The sequence below is a fragment of the Trichechus manatus genome, unplaced genomic scaffold, assembly GCF_000243295.1.
Source record: "Trichechus manatus latirostris isolate Lorelei unplaced genomic scaffold, TriManLat1.0 scaffold00016, whole genome shotgun sequence".
Classification (NCBI taxonomy): Eukaryota; Metazoa; Chordata; class Mammalia; order Sirenia; family Trichechidae; genus Trichechus; species Trichechus manatus.
In genome coordinates, this window is record NW_004443952.1 from 25,762,923 (window position 1) to 25,779,450 (window position 16,528).

The 16,528-nt window shown below is 47.1% G+C and overlaps 2 protein-coding genes across 2 annotated transcripts; both read left to right on the forward strand.

Moving 5' to 3' along the window:
- The first annotated feature begins 390 nt into the window (after positions 1-390).
- Positions 391-1,328, forward strand: LOC101356104 (olfactory receptor 13J1). Its single transcript, XM_012554402.1, is given in 2 exon segments — positions 391-1,276; positions 1,279-1,328. Coding segments are annotated over 2 exon segments (936 nt in total).
- A 9,924-nt stretch (positions 1,329-11,252) lies between these two features.
- LOC101356364 (olfactory receptor 13C7-like) lies at positions 11,253-12,233 on the forward strand. Its single transcript, XM_004372377.2, has one exon. It carries the CDS (start codon positions 11,253-11,255, stop codon positions 12,231-12,233), a length of 981 nt encoding a protein of 326 aa, XP_004372434.2.
- Positions 12,234-16,528: the final 4,295 nt, after the last annotated feature.

Genomic DNA, 16,528 nt, shown 5'->3' on the forward strand with positions numbered 1-16,528 from the left:
GGAGAATCCATGATCGTATAGATTTGGAGAGCACACCATACTCTACGTTGCTTTTAGAGAGTCACAAGCATATTAAAGGCTCTGGGAAGTCCTGCAGTATAGAGCTTGATTTACTTTTGATCAATCCAGTGTTTCCTCAAATTGATTTTTCAGATTGCCTACTAACATTTCACACTAAAACTCTCTTAGGAAAATGCTGATTTAAATCAATCCTCCTTATTTTTCAGATGGATAAGCTGAGGCCTAGGAAGGATAGAGGACAGGCTAAAGTCACAGAGCTGGAAAAGAACCTAGCAGTCTACCTCCTCCCAGAAGAGGCTTTGTGAGCTTCATACGACTCTGCATCCTCTTTCCCTCCTTCGCAGCGTGTGCCTCTCCAAACCCTGCAGCATGGAGGTGCTCAATAGGACAAGGGTCTCTGAGATCTTTCTGAAAGGATTTTCTGCCTACCCAGCCCTAGAGCACCTGCTCTTCCCACTGTGCTCAGCCACGTACTTGGTGATGCTGCTGGGGAACACAGCCATTGTGGCAGTGAGTGTGCTGGATGTCCACCTGCACACGCCCATGTACCTCTTCCTGGGCAACCTCTCCATCCTGGACATCTGCTACACATCCTCATTTGTGCCCCTGATGCTGATCCACTTCCTGTTGACCCAGAAGACCATCTCTTTCATCGGCTGTGCAGTTCAAACGTGTCTGAGTTTGTCCACGGGCTCCACAGAGTGTCTGCTGCTTGCCATCATGGCCTACGATCGCTACCTAGCCATTTGCCGGCCACTGCAGTACCCCGTGCTCATGAGCCACCAGCTCTGCTTGTTGCTGGTGGGAGCCTCCAGGGCCTTCTCTCTCTTCAAGTCAGTGACTGAGATGGTTATCGCCATGAGGCTGCCCTTCCGTGGTCACTACGTGGTCAGCCACTTCACTGGCGAGATCCTGGCAGTTCTGAAGCTGGCATGTGGTGACAAGTCGGTCAGTGAGGACTTCTTGCTGGCTGGCAGCATTTTGCTACTGTGCATACCCCTGGCACTCATCTGCCTCTTCTACAGTCTTATCCTCGTCACCATTCTGAGGGTGCCCTCAGCTGCCGGGCGCCACAAAGCCTTCTCTACCTGCTCAGCGCACCTGGCTGTGGTGGTGCTCTTCTATGGTGCTATCATCTTCATGTACATGAAGCCCAAGAGCAAGGAGGCCCACATCTCTGAAGAGGTCTTCACAGTTCTCTACGCCGTGGTCACACCCATGCTGAACCCTGTCATGTACAGCCTGAGGAACAAGGAGGTAAAGAGGCTACAAGGAAGGTGTGGGGCAGGATTTGGACCTCCAGGTGAGGCAGGGCAGGACTCAGCATCAATAGGGGTCTCAGGTTAGTAGGTGAGGCCATCATCTGCCTTTAGTGACTCTGGGATGGGGAGCAAGACCATGAGTCTAGTGTCTTTATCCCAGAAAGTCCCCAGAAGGTGAAACCAAGTCCTACTGACCCTGCTACAGAAATAGTTCATCAGTGGGCCCTCTGCTCCTTCTTCTGGCATTGCCCTAGGCCAGCTCTCAGCATCAGTCCCTGAACCTTCACACCAGACTCCTGGCTGGCCTCAAGACTTCCAATCTATCCACCAGAGAGATTTTTTTAAAAAATCACACACCTTCGAATCATCCTCCTAATGGAACTATAAGTGGCGCCCACTGCTCTAGGATAAAGTATAAGCTCTTTGGTGAGCACTCAAGGCCCCACAAGCTTTCCCTGCCTAGCGAACTTCCCAGCCTTCTGCACCACAGTCTCCCTTCTCATACCACACCCACCAGCCAAATGTATGCCTTGGTATCCCCTTCACCACCCACCTCTGTGCCTTTCTTGGGCTTTCCCACAAGGCAATCTCTCCCAGCACATAACTACACAGACAAAAGTACTGTCTGACCTTTAAGTCTCAACTCAAATGCCTTGAAGGCCCAGCTTAAATGCTACCTCTACCAGGAAGCCTCCCCAGTTTGTTCCTCTCATTGTGCTCATCTTGCTTTATTTTCATTGTTATTCCAGGAGCAGGGAGCGTCAGGTTCCACTCTGTCCCAAGCTCCAGCCCTGCCCAAACCCAGACCCTGCACACATTTCTTCAGTTAACAAAGGAGCACATTAATGTGGGGGTGATAATGGCAGAGACTGGAGTCCTTCCCAAACCTGAGTAGAACTGGGATGGAGTTCCCAGATGGCAGGCGCAGCCTAGCACCCTGGGAGTGATGAGGCCAGAGTCCATGATTCCCAGATCTGTCCAGCCCCTGAGATACCAATCACCCAGATCATCTAGGGTCTGGCCCACCCTCATGCCTCCTTTGTGGCAGCAGTAGCTTTCAGTGCCCCTTCCTGGCACCCAGGCCTAACCTAGCTTTGGTGAGGCTTGCTGTATCCTTGCTCACCCCACTCCCTGGGGTCCTGCCATACCTAGCCCTTCCTAGTACTCAGCCTTTTTCCAGCTTACTTTCTGAAATCTCACTGAACACACAATGGAAACAAACTCTGGGGCCCACATTCATAGAGCACTTCTGTTCTCTGCACCCTCTGGCCTCAGTGGCACCATCTGTATGATGGGAGAGCTGGGCTTGGCCTCCCAGCTGCAGTCCAGCTCTCCTGATCCCTGGCTGCATGGGTCCTCAGTTCCCCTCCCAGGCCCTCTTCTTGCTTCCTCTGTTGGTCAGAAACAGGCCCAGCGTAAGTACACCAAGGGCACAGAGGAGCACAGCCTGCTCTCAGCAGTTCCCAGCTGAGGGGAGAGAGATACACAAACCTCTCCGATCAAGCCAAAATGAAGGCCATCAGCCAGCTGTGACCTTCTGTTGGGACCTGAATGCCATGACAGGATTTGGACTTAATCCTGTGGACATTGGGGGTTTACATTCAGATTTGCTTTTTAGAAAGGTCACTGATTAAACACCAGTCTTCACCCATGAATTTGGTGGAGAGCTTTTTTTTCATATAACCCCTTTCGTCAGTTAAGGTGCAGTGAAATAGGTGATGTCTTACACTGCTGCTGGAGATGGGAATAAATTAATATAAACTTCCTGGAAAGAAAGTGGGAAAATTAATCAAGAGCCTTAAAAATGCCCAGCTCCACAAAAGATAATGAAGGAGGCCAAAGACTCAAAGAAGAAACTAGTCCACAGGACTAATAGCCCACACAAACCATGGCCTCTTCTAGCCTGAGACCAGAAGAACTGGATGGTGCTCAGCTACAAGTACCAACCATTCTGACCAGGGACACAATAGAAGGTCCCAGACAGAATGGGAGAAAAATGTAGAATACAATTCAAATACCTAAAAAAGACCAGACTTACTGGATTGATAGAGACTGGAAGAACCCCAGAGACTATTGCCTTAAGATACCCTTTTAACTTGAAACTGAAGCCACTCCCGGAGGTCACCTTTCAGCCAAATAATAAATTGGCTTATAAAATAAACAATATCACCTGTAAGGAATGTACTCCTTTAAACAATCAACTATAAGAGACCAAATGGTCAACATTTACCCAAAAGCAAAGATGAGAAGGCAAGGAAGGGCAAGGAAGCTAGATAAATGGAAACCGAACAAACAGAATGGAAATAATGAGAATACAGACACATTGCAAAAATTGTAACCAATGTCATGGAACAATTTGTATAAAAATTATTAAACGGGAACCTAATCTACTGTGTTAACTTTCACCTAAAACACAAAAAATATATATATTTTTAATTTTCCAGCTCCTTTGACCTACCACCTCTATTTCTAGAAATCGAGTATAAGAAAATAACTAGAGATGCAATAAAAGATATATGTATAAGGATATTAATATCAATATTTTTCATAGTTAAAAAAAATTTTGTAATAACCTGAATGTCCAACCATAGAGAAATGTTTAAATAAACCCTAGTGGGGACCAACCACACAACTGAAGCAGCCATTAGAAATCCTACTTTATGAAGCGTATTTGATGGTGCAAAATACTCCTAATGTAATTAGTTGATAAAAGCAGAACACTGAACTTTGTATTCTGTGTAATACCAATTTTATTTTTTTAAGTATTTTCCTTATGGATATATGAATAAGTATGTATGTAGAAAATGCTGGAAAACTGTGACAAAATATTAACTAACAGTTGTTTCTTGTGGGAGTAACCTTACTGGTTACAGGTAAGTACTGTTTCTTCACTATTATTTTCAATATTGTCCAATTATTCTAAAATGAACACGCTCTGAACTAAAAAATATATATATTCATTTTTAAGAAACGGCTCCACCCTGACTCCAAGGTGGAGGATGGTTTAGAAGGGCTCCAGACTAGGGGGGAAGTGAGGAGGCTGTACAGTAACCCAGGCAGGCTATGAGCCCTGAACCAGGTGAGGTGGACAGGAGAGAGGGTGGAACCGAGAAATAGTTGGGATATACAGATGGTTACGGAAGAGGGTGAGGGAGAGAGAGGACTTGGGGTTGATGGCCTGATTTCTGGCTTATTTGGGTGGAGAGTGGAGCCACACACTGAGATACTGAGATGAGGAACACGGGAGAAGCTTGGGTGGGGGCTAAAGATAATGAGTCTTAGACATACTGAGTTCAGGGCACCCGCGGGGCAGCAAGAGGGCACTATTCTATGAGCAGTTGGAAAATAAATGATAGCAATTTTCCAATTTTTACTTTCTTGATAAAAATTTCCAAAAGACAAATCATCATAATGTGGTAATTTGCAGCTTCTGTTGCTTTATTTAAAGTCAATTTGTAGTCCCTAAACTGTGTCAGTTTGTTATTCTTCGTGTAAAGAGAAAAAAGGGAGGAAGAAAAGAAGGAAGGGAAGAGGGGGGAAAGGGGAGGGAAAGAAAGAGGAGAGGGGAGAGAATGGAAGAGGAGTGGGGATAGGGGAGGGAAAGAAAGAAAGCTTTCATGAATCCAGTTCCTCAGAGCAACCCTGGAAGGAGACAGGGAAGGATTTTCTCACCGCATTTCACAGCCTAGGACACCCAGGCCCAGGGAAGAGAAATCATGGGCCCCTAAGCCTGTGGCATCCTAGGGGTGAAACTGGAACAAGAGCCAGTTTGTAGATTCTCTGTCCAGCAGCCTCTCCTCTGCCCACCTCATCCCACCAGGGCCCTCCTGGGGCTGAGCCTAGAGTCTCTGAAGCCCAGGCCCACAGCTGCCAAACCCTGAAACTTTGTGTAGTTGCAGAGTTTGAACGTTAAATTGGGCAGGGACCACGAGGTCCCTGAGAGCAGAGAGCTGTGTCTGTGGCAGGGGACCAGGAGATGGTCCTGGGGGTCTCTCTGCCCCGGCCCAGCACAGCCCAGTGTGCCTGCTGGCGATGAGCTCAGCACTCCCCCTCTGCTCTCCCAACCCTCCTGGTCAGCTCACCAGGCAGCCATCTGCAGCCACCTGCATGCACTTATGCCACTGGGCAAACAGGGAGGAGGTAAAGAGCAGTCATCTAGCATGTTAATTATTCTCATGAAATCTTTTTTAAACATTTAAAAACCAAAATGTTTGCTTGGAAGAAGGGACATATGAATAATTATAACAGTTACCAATTAGTGAATGCTTATCTTGTGCCAAGCTCTGGGCTGAGAGATTTACAGGCGTTATTTCACTGGATCCTCAAAACAACCCGATAAGGAAATACCATCAACATCTCCATGTTACAGGTAAGGAATCTGAGCCTCAGAAAATTGCTACCAAGTGGCAGAGCGGGGACTTGGACCCTGGTGAATCAAACTCCAAAGCCCACACTCAACTACTCTGTGTCACATCAAGGAAGTGGTGAAGCAGGAATCTCAGATTCAGGCATCTCAGCAAAATTGTAACAGAAGCTTTCTTCTTGCTATGCCTCCCTTTCTTTTAAAATAATCTGTGAAGCATAAAATAAATATTAAATGACTAAAACTAGATTTACCAGCCAGTGAAACTGATATTTGATATTAATCTTGCAAAGCAGCCTCAGGGTTAGAAGTTGCTAGAAAGATGTGAGGAAATGTTTCCGAGGTTACAGAGTACCATTGTGGTTGTTGTTAGCTGCTATCGAGTCGGCCCCTGACTCACAGTGATCCCTTGCGTAACGGAAGGAAACACTGCCTGGTCCTGTGCCGTCTCCATAATCAGTTACTGATCAGACCACTGTGATCCATGGAGTTTCCATTGGCTGATTTTCAGAAGTAAATTGCCAGGCCTTTCTTTCTAGTCTGTCTTAGTCCGGAAGCTCCACTGAAATCTGTTCAGCATCATAGCAACATGCAGGTCTCCACTAATAGTCAGGCGGTGGCTGCACATGAGGTGCATTGGCCAGGAATCAAACCCAGGTCTCCCACATGAAAGGCAAGAATTCTACACTGAACTACCAATACCTCACACAGAGTACCACAGACCACCTAATTGAATGTCTTCATTTCATAGAAGGAGAAACTTGACCAAGGTCATACAGCAAAACAGGAACAAAGGCAAGAATCAAACCAAGTCCCCTCACTTCCAGTACAGGGCTCATTTCATGGCATCACCCTGCTTCTAAGAGATGTAAAACTGGGAGAGTGAATTTGTTTTCAGAGACACTCAATGTCCTATCACTCCATGAACCTGATTTTCCAGGACATTTCAGAGTGTGTAACATTGGCAGATAGATGCCAGAGTAGCTTTCTGAGTACATTGTGAAACTCCATTGTACCCAAATATAAAGGGCATTAGTGCTGACCTAAGCCATGTTATTTTCAATTGCTTCATATGCGTGCAAAATCTGGGCAATGGGCAATGAATAAGGAAGACTGAAGAAGAGCTGATGCCTTTGAATTACAGTGTTCTCAAAGAATGTTGAATATACCGTGGACCCCTAGAAAAATGAACAAGTCTGTCTTGGAGTACAGCCAGAATACTGCTTAGAAGCGAGGATGGCAAGACTTGGTCTTACAGACTTTGGACATGCCATCAGGAAGGACATCATGCTTGGTAGAGGGTCAGCAAAAGAGAGGAAGACCCTCATAAGATGGACTGACACAATGGCTGCAACAGTGGGCTCAAACATAACAACAATTGTGAGAATGGTGCAGGACCGAGCAATGTTTCCTTCTTTTGTACATAGAGTCGCTATGAGTTGGAACCAACTCTACAGCACCTAACGACAAGTGCTGCTCAGCAATAGTTCTGGTTCTCCGCCATCTGGGCATGAGGTAGGATTACACACGGCCAGGGGTTGTGGATAGATGTGACATGTGTCACTTCCGGGTCAGAGCATTTAATTACTGATACGAGATGCTCCAGTGTGCCTTCCCCTGCCATAATGATTGGTGACATTTCAGACAGTGAAGCCTCAATTATCCAGAGACCCTAAGGAAGACAACACAGAGCAGAGCCCCCAGAAAACCCAGAGTGGACATGAAAGCATGTCATTTTAAGGCTCTGAGATTATGGGACTGTGTGTTGCTGCAGCAGGACCTCACCCATCCTGACTGACCCCAAGAGAAGAGCAGCTGCTCCCTGATGTCCCAGCCTATGTCCGTGCTGGCAGAGTTGAAGCTGTGGATTACCTGGCAGCATGGTATTTTCTAGACACAGATTGATTTAGTTGGAGGTAGAAGCCTGTGGCCTTGTAAGCTCGTTCTAATTTCTATGAAATTGTTATGATCAGACTCTTGAATTTGTGAAGAAACCCCACTGTGGTGCCATAGATCGCTTTTGTATGGCCTTTCTAGCCATGGTCTTGTAACTTCCACCCAAGTGATTGGGTGGGACTGTGTGATAGGGTAATTGTGGCCCACCAAGGGGACCGGTTAGTTTTGCCATCCCACTGGGCTTGAAATGAGCCACACCAGAGGTGGAAAAGAGAGAATCCCACCACCACCAAGTAAGAAGAGCCAGCACGTTCTTTGGGCCCGGGATCTCTACTCTGAGAAGCTCTTGGAAGCAGCAGACTGAGAGAGCAAGCGAGCTGTAACCCTGAAGACAGTGAGAAGTGGTGGCAGGAAAGACCCAGGAGAAGAGACCTAGCAGCAGAGACTTGGAAGCAGGGACCCGGCAGCAGGAGACGGTGCGGTGGGCTTCCCAGCCCACAGAGCTAGAAGGCTGAGTGCCTTTGGGCAGAGACCTAGGGCCAGGGAGAGGTGAGCTGAGAATACAGCTGAAAAGAGGCTCTCCTGATGGAAGAACTGTATCCTGAGCGTCCCTGAGCTTGAATTGTAACCTATTAGTTCCCTAATAAACCCCATAATCGTGAGTATTGTCTGTTAGCTCTGTGCGGCCGTTGCAATGAATTCTCGAACCCAGTAGAGAAGTAGAGAGTGCCGTGGGAGGGACGGTTGGTGTCAGAATTAGTAAAGGTGGCATAGAGAGGAGGCATGTCTGACTTCCCCTCATAGGAATCAGCCTTGGGCCGTGGATCTTGATTCTCCTTCCTCCTTGTGAAGTTAGAGGAGGTCAGACACCGTCCCACACCATTTTTACACCTACTCTCCTGATTTAGCTCTTCAGGAAGAACAGCTGTTACTGGAGCATCTTCGCACCACGCCCACCCCATCCCCCCCCCCCCCCGCCAGGCTTTTCTCCGGCAATCACAATGGCTGCATCACTCTTTTGGTGTGTGTGTTGAAGTGGGGCAGGAGTGTGATTTCCAGGCAAGACATTTGGGATCAGGGTTTTTGGCAGAAAAGCCGCCATGATCTTAGTAAACAGTTGGCACAACTAAAATGACAATCACTGACCCCTCCCAGGTGCAGAGCACGGGACGGTGACAGTGATGAAGCCCTTTGCCTTCAATAGCTCACAGTCTAGTCAGAGAGAGGTACATAATAAACTAACTACAGTACAAGGCTGAATGAAATTAGTCTATCTTAAATAGCTGTTGTCAGAGTGGTCAGTTCTGGGGAGGTGTCTGAGAAGCCTGCACAGGAAAGGTGGTATGTGAGCTGAGCCTTGAAGGACGAGTGGAAGAGAAGGGCCATTCCAGCCTGAGGAGACAGCATGAGAAGAGAGATGAGCTAGGAGCACGCAGGGTTTGTCCATGCAATCAGGACTTGTCTGGTGAGGATGGAGAAGGCTGCAGGAAGGGTGCAGGGGAGGGGAGGCAGGAGGGCAGGCTACAGCCTGATCACAAAAGACCTCAGATGCTCGGCCATTCCCACCTGGTCTTTTTGTTGGAGACAATGGTGAGAAAGAGAAACACATAGTCAGGTGGTTTCCCAACACTCACCTGCTTGAAAACACCCCACACTTTTGCCCAGTGTCAGAAGTTGAGACTAACGCAGGTCTTTTTGTAACAACACCCCCAGCAGAGACCAAGCCCTTATCATTCTTCTTGCAAGATTTCAGGTTTCATTTTATCTTTACATCTTAGACGCAAAATGAATCAGTCCTGGGAGGGACCTCAAAGGTCTCTAAAGCCCAGGGAGAGGAACAGATGTGTCCAAGCTCACCAAGAGTGAAAGATTGCAAACTCCACGAGGGCAGAAGCTGCATCTCTGTCTCTGCTATATTCCCAGCACGTGGCTCAGGCCCTAGCACACAGCCGGTACTTAGTAACTATTTGTTGAATGAATAAACGAATGAGCCATCACACTCATGCAATTCTTTTTTGCCAAACCTCAGCAAGAGAAACCCTACCTTTAAAAGTTCACGTGGATAAGATTAAAGGTTAGTTGCTGGTTAACCAACTGCCCCTGTCTGTTCCAGAAACTGTTCCTTAACAGCCACCCTGATTCAGGGTGGAGAAGGGAAAACCAGCATAGGCTCTGGGGAAAGAGAGTGTCGTGAAAGACACTGGGGCTCATGTCTTCAAGGTGGACAGCATAGACCCAGCAGATGCCTTCTGGCTGAAGATGCAGTCTTCCCATCTGGAGCCTCCTTAACAACATGCTGTTTTACTACCCTGGGCAGCTTACAAGTACCTTCGTGTGCATGTCCTGTCTGAGCTACACTGCAGCCCCATTTTTCAAGGAAGAATTGAGTCTCAGAGAGGCCAAGAAACTTGCTCAATATCACACAGCTAGTTAGTACTAAAGTTGGGAGGCAAAGCTGGGTTTTTGACTCATGCATCTGATATTCATGAGTGACTCATATTGGCAGGACTTGCTGTATGAGGTGCTGGAAGGGAGAAGACAGAGTCTTGCCTTCAAGGTGTACAACAACATGAAGGGATGGGCGAAGGGCTGTGGGAGCACAAGAAGGGGGCAGATAACTCTGCATGGGGCAGGAGGGAGAAGAAAGGAGGGGACATGGAGCTGGGCTCTGAAGAATGAGCAGCAACGCCTCCACTGGGTGGAAGGGACATGCCTAAAAAGGGAACTTTCTGGGCAAAAATGTAGAACTGGGAAAAGACATGTTTATTCAGGAAAGGGTGAGCCTTTTGGTCCCTGCAGATGGTTGCTGCAATTAAACAAGAGGAATGAGAAAAAAAATCCAGCCCCGAAGAAAGAAAGATGGAGCTCCAAAACTGTCACAGGACACTGGCCTCCCTATCAGTACAGGAGGGAAGAGAGAGAGGAGGTGGGGGATTATATCCTCCGAATGATAATAGTTCACACTCAGCTCCTATTTCTTCTTCAGACCAGGGACTGCTTTCCTGTCCTAACAAGACTGCTGTGCCTTGGGGAGATTTGGGTTTCCTCCTGTGAATGCCTGACACTGCCCTTTCTCAAGAAGGCAGTGAGACCAGCTCGGAACAGCGAAGGAAGCTACCTGAGAGAAAACGGCAACCTCTTCCCACTCCTCTGGCTATAAAGTTGTCAGTGACTAACAATAACTCTGCCAGGTTAGAATCTAATTCTTCCTTCATGTGTGGCGTCATTATCAATGACATTTGCTGCTGTAGTCCCAGCACTTAAAACATATCTAGCACACAATGAGTACTCAAGAAATATTCAGTAAATGAATTGAATCTGAAATACTATGGGCATAATTCAATCATCTGGAGTCATAATCTAGAAAAGATGCTTCCTTTTAACAGCTAAGAACTCTTTAGATTCCAAAGGAGCATATCAGACTGGAGCCCCACTCTATTGTCTCCTCAGAGCCCACCCTCAGGAGAACAGTGAGGAGCCTAGGGGACTGGAACGTGTGACATCCTCTCCTAAACTACATCACTAGAACTGCAGAGCTGAGAGGGCCAGCTTACAGACCTGAAGTCCAACTGTCTCACTACACGGATGGTGAAACTAAATTCCAGAGACGGGGGTGACCTGCCCCAGGTCACAAGTACAGGTTGCTTGACCTCTGGGCCAGCCAGAGCTTTTTGCAAAATCTGTGTGGTCCAGATGGAAAAGGAGGGAGAATGATGGACAGAGCAAACCAGACGGTTGTTAGGGAGTATATCCTGCTGGGGTTATCTGAGCACCATAACCTAGAGATGGTCCTGTTTGTGCTTTGCATGGGCATCTACTGTGTGAATGTGATGGGGAACTCCCTCCTCATAGTGCTGAACATGCTGGACCCCCGCCTGCACAACCCCATGTACTTTTTCCTCAGCAACCTCTCCCTCATGGACATTCTTGGTACATCCTCCTTTGTGCCACTCATGCTGGTCAACTTCCTGGAAGCCCAAAAGACCATCTCCTTCCCTGGCTGTGCCCTACAAACGTACCTGACCCTGGCGCTGGGCTCCACAGAGTGCCTGCTCCTGGCCATGATGGCATATGACCGTTATGTAGCTATCTGCCAGCCACTTAGGTATCCCGAGCTCTTGAGTGGGCAGATGTGCGTGCGGATGGCCCTGCTGAGCTGGGGGATAGGCTTCACCAACTCACTGCTGCACTCCATCCTGGCCTGGCACCTCCCCTTCTGTGGCCACAATGTCATTAACCACTTCTTCTGTGAGATCCTGGCAGTGATAAAACTGGCCTGTGGGGACGTGTCCCTCAATGCACTGGCATTAATGGTGGCCGCAACTGTCCTGACACTGGCCCCATTCCTGCTTATCTTTCTATCCTACATTTTCATCCTTGCTGCCATCCTTAGGCTACCTTCTGCTGTAGGCCAGTGCAAGGCTTTTTCCACCTGCTCTGCTCACCTCACAGTGGTGGTGATTTTCTATGGAACTATCTCCTTCATGTACTTCAAGCCCAAGGCCAAGGACCCTGACTTGGATAAGATTATTGCATTGTTCTATGGGGTCGTGACACCCTCACTGAACCCTATCATCTACAGCCTGAGGAACACAGAGGTGAAAGCCGCTGCAGTAGCTCTGCTGGGGGGAGATGGGCTATCCAGGAAAATGTCTCACTTTTACTGCTGCACTCCATCTTTGTCAGGATAGGCTAGGTTATGCTGTGGTAATGACCTCAACATTTCAGTGGCTTAAAACCATAGGATTTATTTCTCATTAGTGGACAGATGGGCGTTCTGCTCTGCATCACCACCTTCAGATGCCTCTGGGAGTCAGGATGATAAAGCAGCTACCATCTGGAACATTGCAGGTCACCATGACAAAAGGAAAAGAGAAAGTGACAAAGCATGCACTGACAAAGTTTCGACTCGGAAGTGACATCTTACTTCCACTCATGTTTTATCAGTCAACACAAGTCACATACCACATCTAACATCAAGGAAGAAGCAAAGCTTATCTACCATGTGTCTGGAAGGAGAGAGAAGACTGAGATATTTGTGAATAGACTAATGATTACCATACTATCCTAGTCAACCCAAGAGCTAATAGAGATTTGGCTTCCTTTTGCCTGACCACCCATCCTTCATACTGAGTGAAAGGTTACTTATCTTGTGGTAGCTTTGTACTGTGTCAACCTAACCAGGTTGGAACTACATTTCCCAAAATTCTTTTCCCTGTATGGTTCAGAGTTAGGACTGACCACAAGAGACATTTGCGTGAGATTTGAGAGGCAAAAGTGAAGCAGCAATTATTTTTTATGCTCAGGTCAGCGTAGGACACCAGACATTGTGGAAACACACACATCTTGTCACTGATCTACTGGCTCGCCTTGTTAACATGGGGCAGAAGCTGGGCCCTCAGCTCCTCTAGTTCTCACCAGATTTCTTCCTTCAGCTGTCCTGAATCCTGGGCCAAGTAGAGCTCTGTCATGGATTGAATTGGGTCCCCCAAAAATATGTGTATCAATTTGGCTAGGCCATGATTCCCAATATTGTCCACCATTTTGTCATCTGATGTGATTTTCCTATGTGTTGTAAATCCTATCTCTATGATGTTAATGAGATAGAATTAGTGGCAGTTATGTTAATGACGCAGGACAAAATCTACAAGATTAGATTATGGCTTAAACCAATCTCTCTTGTGATATAAAAGAGAGAAGCGAGTAGAGAGACATGGGGACCTCATACCACCAAGAAACAAGAGCCAGGAGTTCCTGCCCTGAGAAGCTCCTAATCCAGGGGAAGATTGATGACAAGGCTCTTCCTCCAGAGCCAACAAACAGAGAAAGCCTTCCCCTGGAGCTGGCACCCTGAATTCGGACTTCTAGCCTCCTAGACTGTGAGAGAATAAACTTCTGTTTGATAAAGTCATCCACTTGTGGTATTTCTGTTATAGCAGCACTAGATAACTAAGACAAGCTCCATGGTGAAGAGCACCAACTTCTTCTGTAGGTCCCCCATGTCATTGAGATTGAAGGCAGTGAGAGGCAGACACAAGTTCCAGTTTGTCCTCATGGGTCCTAGTTTGTCCTCACTCTCCCTCACTGCACACCCAGCTGACCTATAGTAGGTTCAACACCAAATGCAGAGGTAACAGTTTTGCACAGACTTCTTCAACTACTCCCCCAACTGTATAAAGTCTACTCTCTATAATAAATCCCTTATGTCACTCAGAGTGGTTCTGCTGCTTTGATAAACTCCAACTAACTCAACATTCTTCAGATCAAGAATGTTTGATGGTTTCCCATTACTACAGCATTAAGTCCAAATTCTTCAGCTGAGTCCTCAAGGCGCTCCAGAATCTGGCCCACCAGCTTCTGCAGCCTTGTTTTCCACTAGCCCCATTCATATGGGCCGTTCCCCCCTACATTATCTATACTGTCCTATCTCCACATCTGCTCGTGCTGTTCTATGATAATACCTTGAACTAATTTTAAAAGCCAGGTTAGATACCACCTCTTTCATGCATTCTTTCCTGATGCATTTGAAATTATTCTCTTTCCTTTACATTCTACAGCACTTTATTAGAATCTTTCACTTTGTAACCATCCCAATCTGCCTTACATTAGTTATATTTCACAACGTCAGCTCCTTGAGGGCAGCATTCAACCAGGTCTGGCTCATCTCTATAGCTCCCATACAGCCTTTCCTATAGAAGATTTGCTGAACTGAATTCTCACTCAGAAGCCCTCACAAAGTCACCTTCTGGGGATTGAGCCCTATGTTACTGTAATTGCTCCAAGCACCTGTAGGTGGTCAAGGGTCCTAGTCTGGCTACGTGTGCAGACACACATGAGGGTCCAGCAATATCTGCTGACCACAGCCCTGTATTCAAGGAAGGCAGGTATTGTTTGGATCTTGTGCTCTCTCCCACTGAAACAAATCAGAAAACAACCAAAGAGAATGGGGTTCCAAGCCTGGTTCAGCAGCTATACCCAGAGCTGTCTTATTGCTGGTCCCCCGCCCCACAGGAATCCCCTAGGTACTTCAAACTCAAAATGTCCAACATTGAACTCATCACACACATCCCCCCTGAAAGCCATATCACCATCTCAGTGAATAGCACCACCAGCCCTGAGTCACCAAGCCAGAAACATGGTGGTCATCACAGACTTCCTGTTATCCCTCACCACCCTACACATCCAATCAGTCACTAAGTCCTATAGAGTCCACCTCCTACTAGCTCTTAATTCAGGCACATCCTTTTCATTGCCACTGCATTAAAAAGCATTTACTATCTCTCTCTCGAATATTCCAACAGCTGTGTCACTGTACTGCTCTCCTCCAAACTCTCTCCAAAGTCCATCCTTCACACTGGCCATCAAAACAGCAATTTAAGCTACTCTCCAGTTTAAATTCCTGCTTATTTCCTGCAGGATAAAAACCAGACATGCTCCTTTTTTGTCCAACCTCATCACTGGCTCATCACACACACACACACAGACACACAAACACACACACACACACACACACACATGCTCCAGACCCAGGCACGCTGAACTATTCAGAGTTCCCTGAAAAATATCAGTCTTTTCTGCCTCTGTGTCTTTCCCTTCTTGTTCCCTCTCCATGTCCAAACACTTCTGCCCTTTAACAAATGTATATTGAACACTTACCATGTGCCAGGCGAGACACTGTTCTAAGTGCTTTACTCACTGGGGACCAAATGGAATGATGGAAATCTCAAGGGTCAATACAGTATGGACATGGTGACCAGAGAAAACACTCCCCCAACATCTTGGCATTATGTAAGCTCATTTTATTCTCACTCAGACCCCCTCTTCCAGGAAGACCCTTCTGATCCCCCTAGCTGGGTGTGATCTGTCCCAGCTCCATCTCCTTCCTTCTATATTCCGCAGACTCTCTCCCGAACCCCACCTAGTTGGGTTCATGTGTCCTGTGACCTGGCTCTGTACATGTTAGTGTAATGAAATATTTCTTACATAGGAATAGTTGATTTTTTTTTTTCTTAGACAGTTTTTTCTGATATACGGACACATAGCCCATACCCCTTTGTTCCTTCTCACCATTCATCCAATCATTCTCTACTCAGTTCCCCAAGGAAGGAATGTGAATGCAGAAAGCAGAGAACAAAGGAATCTTTTCCTGGCTTTTGGGCTTCAAAAGCCTAGGCCCAGAAGGGAATCCAAAAGACTTAAGGAGTAGACAAAAGATTTCAGAGAAAACATGGAAAAGTAAGGTTTCCCCACCTCCAGATTAACAAAAGATTCCCTGAGCTAGGGGGAAGGAAGAGGAGAAGGGGAAATAATGAGAGCATTGGCACAGGAGGGTCCCAAAAGGGAGGGGCCCTGAGCTGCACTCTCCAGGCCAAGTCCTGAGAAGGTGGCAAGCCTCTGTGCAGATCTGAAGAAGTTAAAAGACGGAGCAACTTGTGCCTTGTTGGTCAACTAAAACCCAGGGAGGCAGCAGGATCCCCAAATAGAAATGGCTTCAAGGTGTTTCTGGGTAGCCAAGGCCTTGGACAACCTCAAACATCTTCCCATGTGACACAGAAGTAGCAGAGAGAGCCTCAGGACTAAAAAAGGTTATGCCAATGGGAATAAGAAACTTTTCTGGGATGACCTGTCTGGGCCAATGACTGGGGACCAGGTGGCAAGATGGAAATCTCAAGGGATGGATGCAGCATGGACACTGGGACCAGAGAGAACACTCTCCACATCCTGGCATTACATAAGGCCCTCAGAACTCAGCTATGACCCGGTGGAAAGAAAAGAGATACAAAATTGACAAAAGATTAAGTTTCTGGCACTCAAACAAAGTAGGGGCTCCTAACAGAAGTTACATTCTTGTGATATTTCTTACAGGTCAGAGAGTCATACCTGCTCCACCAGGTACCTAGACTTCCTTCCCTGTTGGGAGTGAGTTTCATGAGGGAGGTCTGTCATACTGATCTAAGTCTTTTCAGCCACCCCCCTCCCCACCCCC

Coding starts and splice junctions, on each gene's coding strand:
- LOC101356364 (XM_004372377.2), top strand. CDS start 11,253: ATGATGGACAGAGCAAACCAGACGGTTGTTAGGGAGTATATCCTGCTG.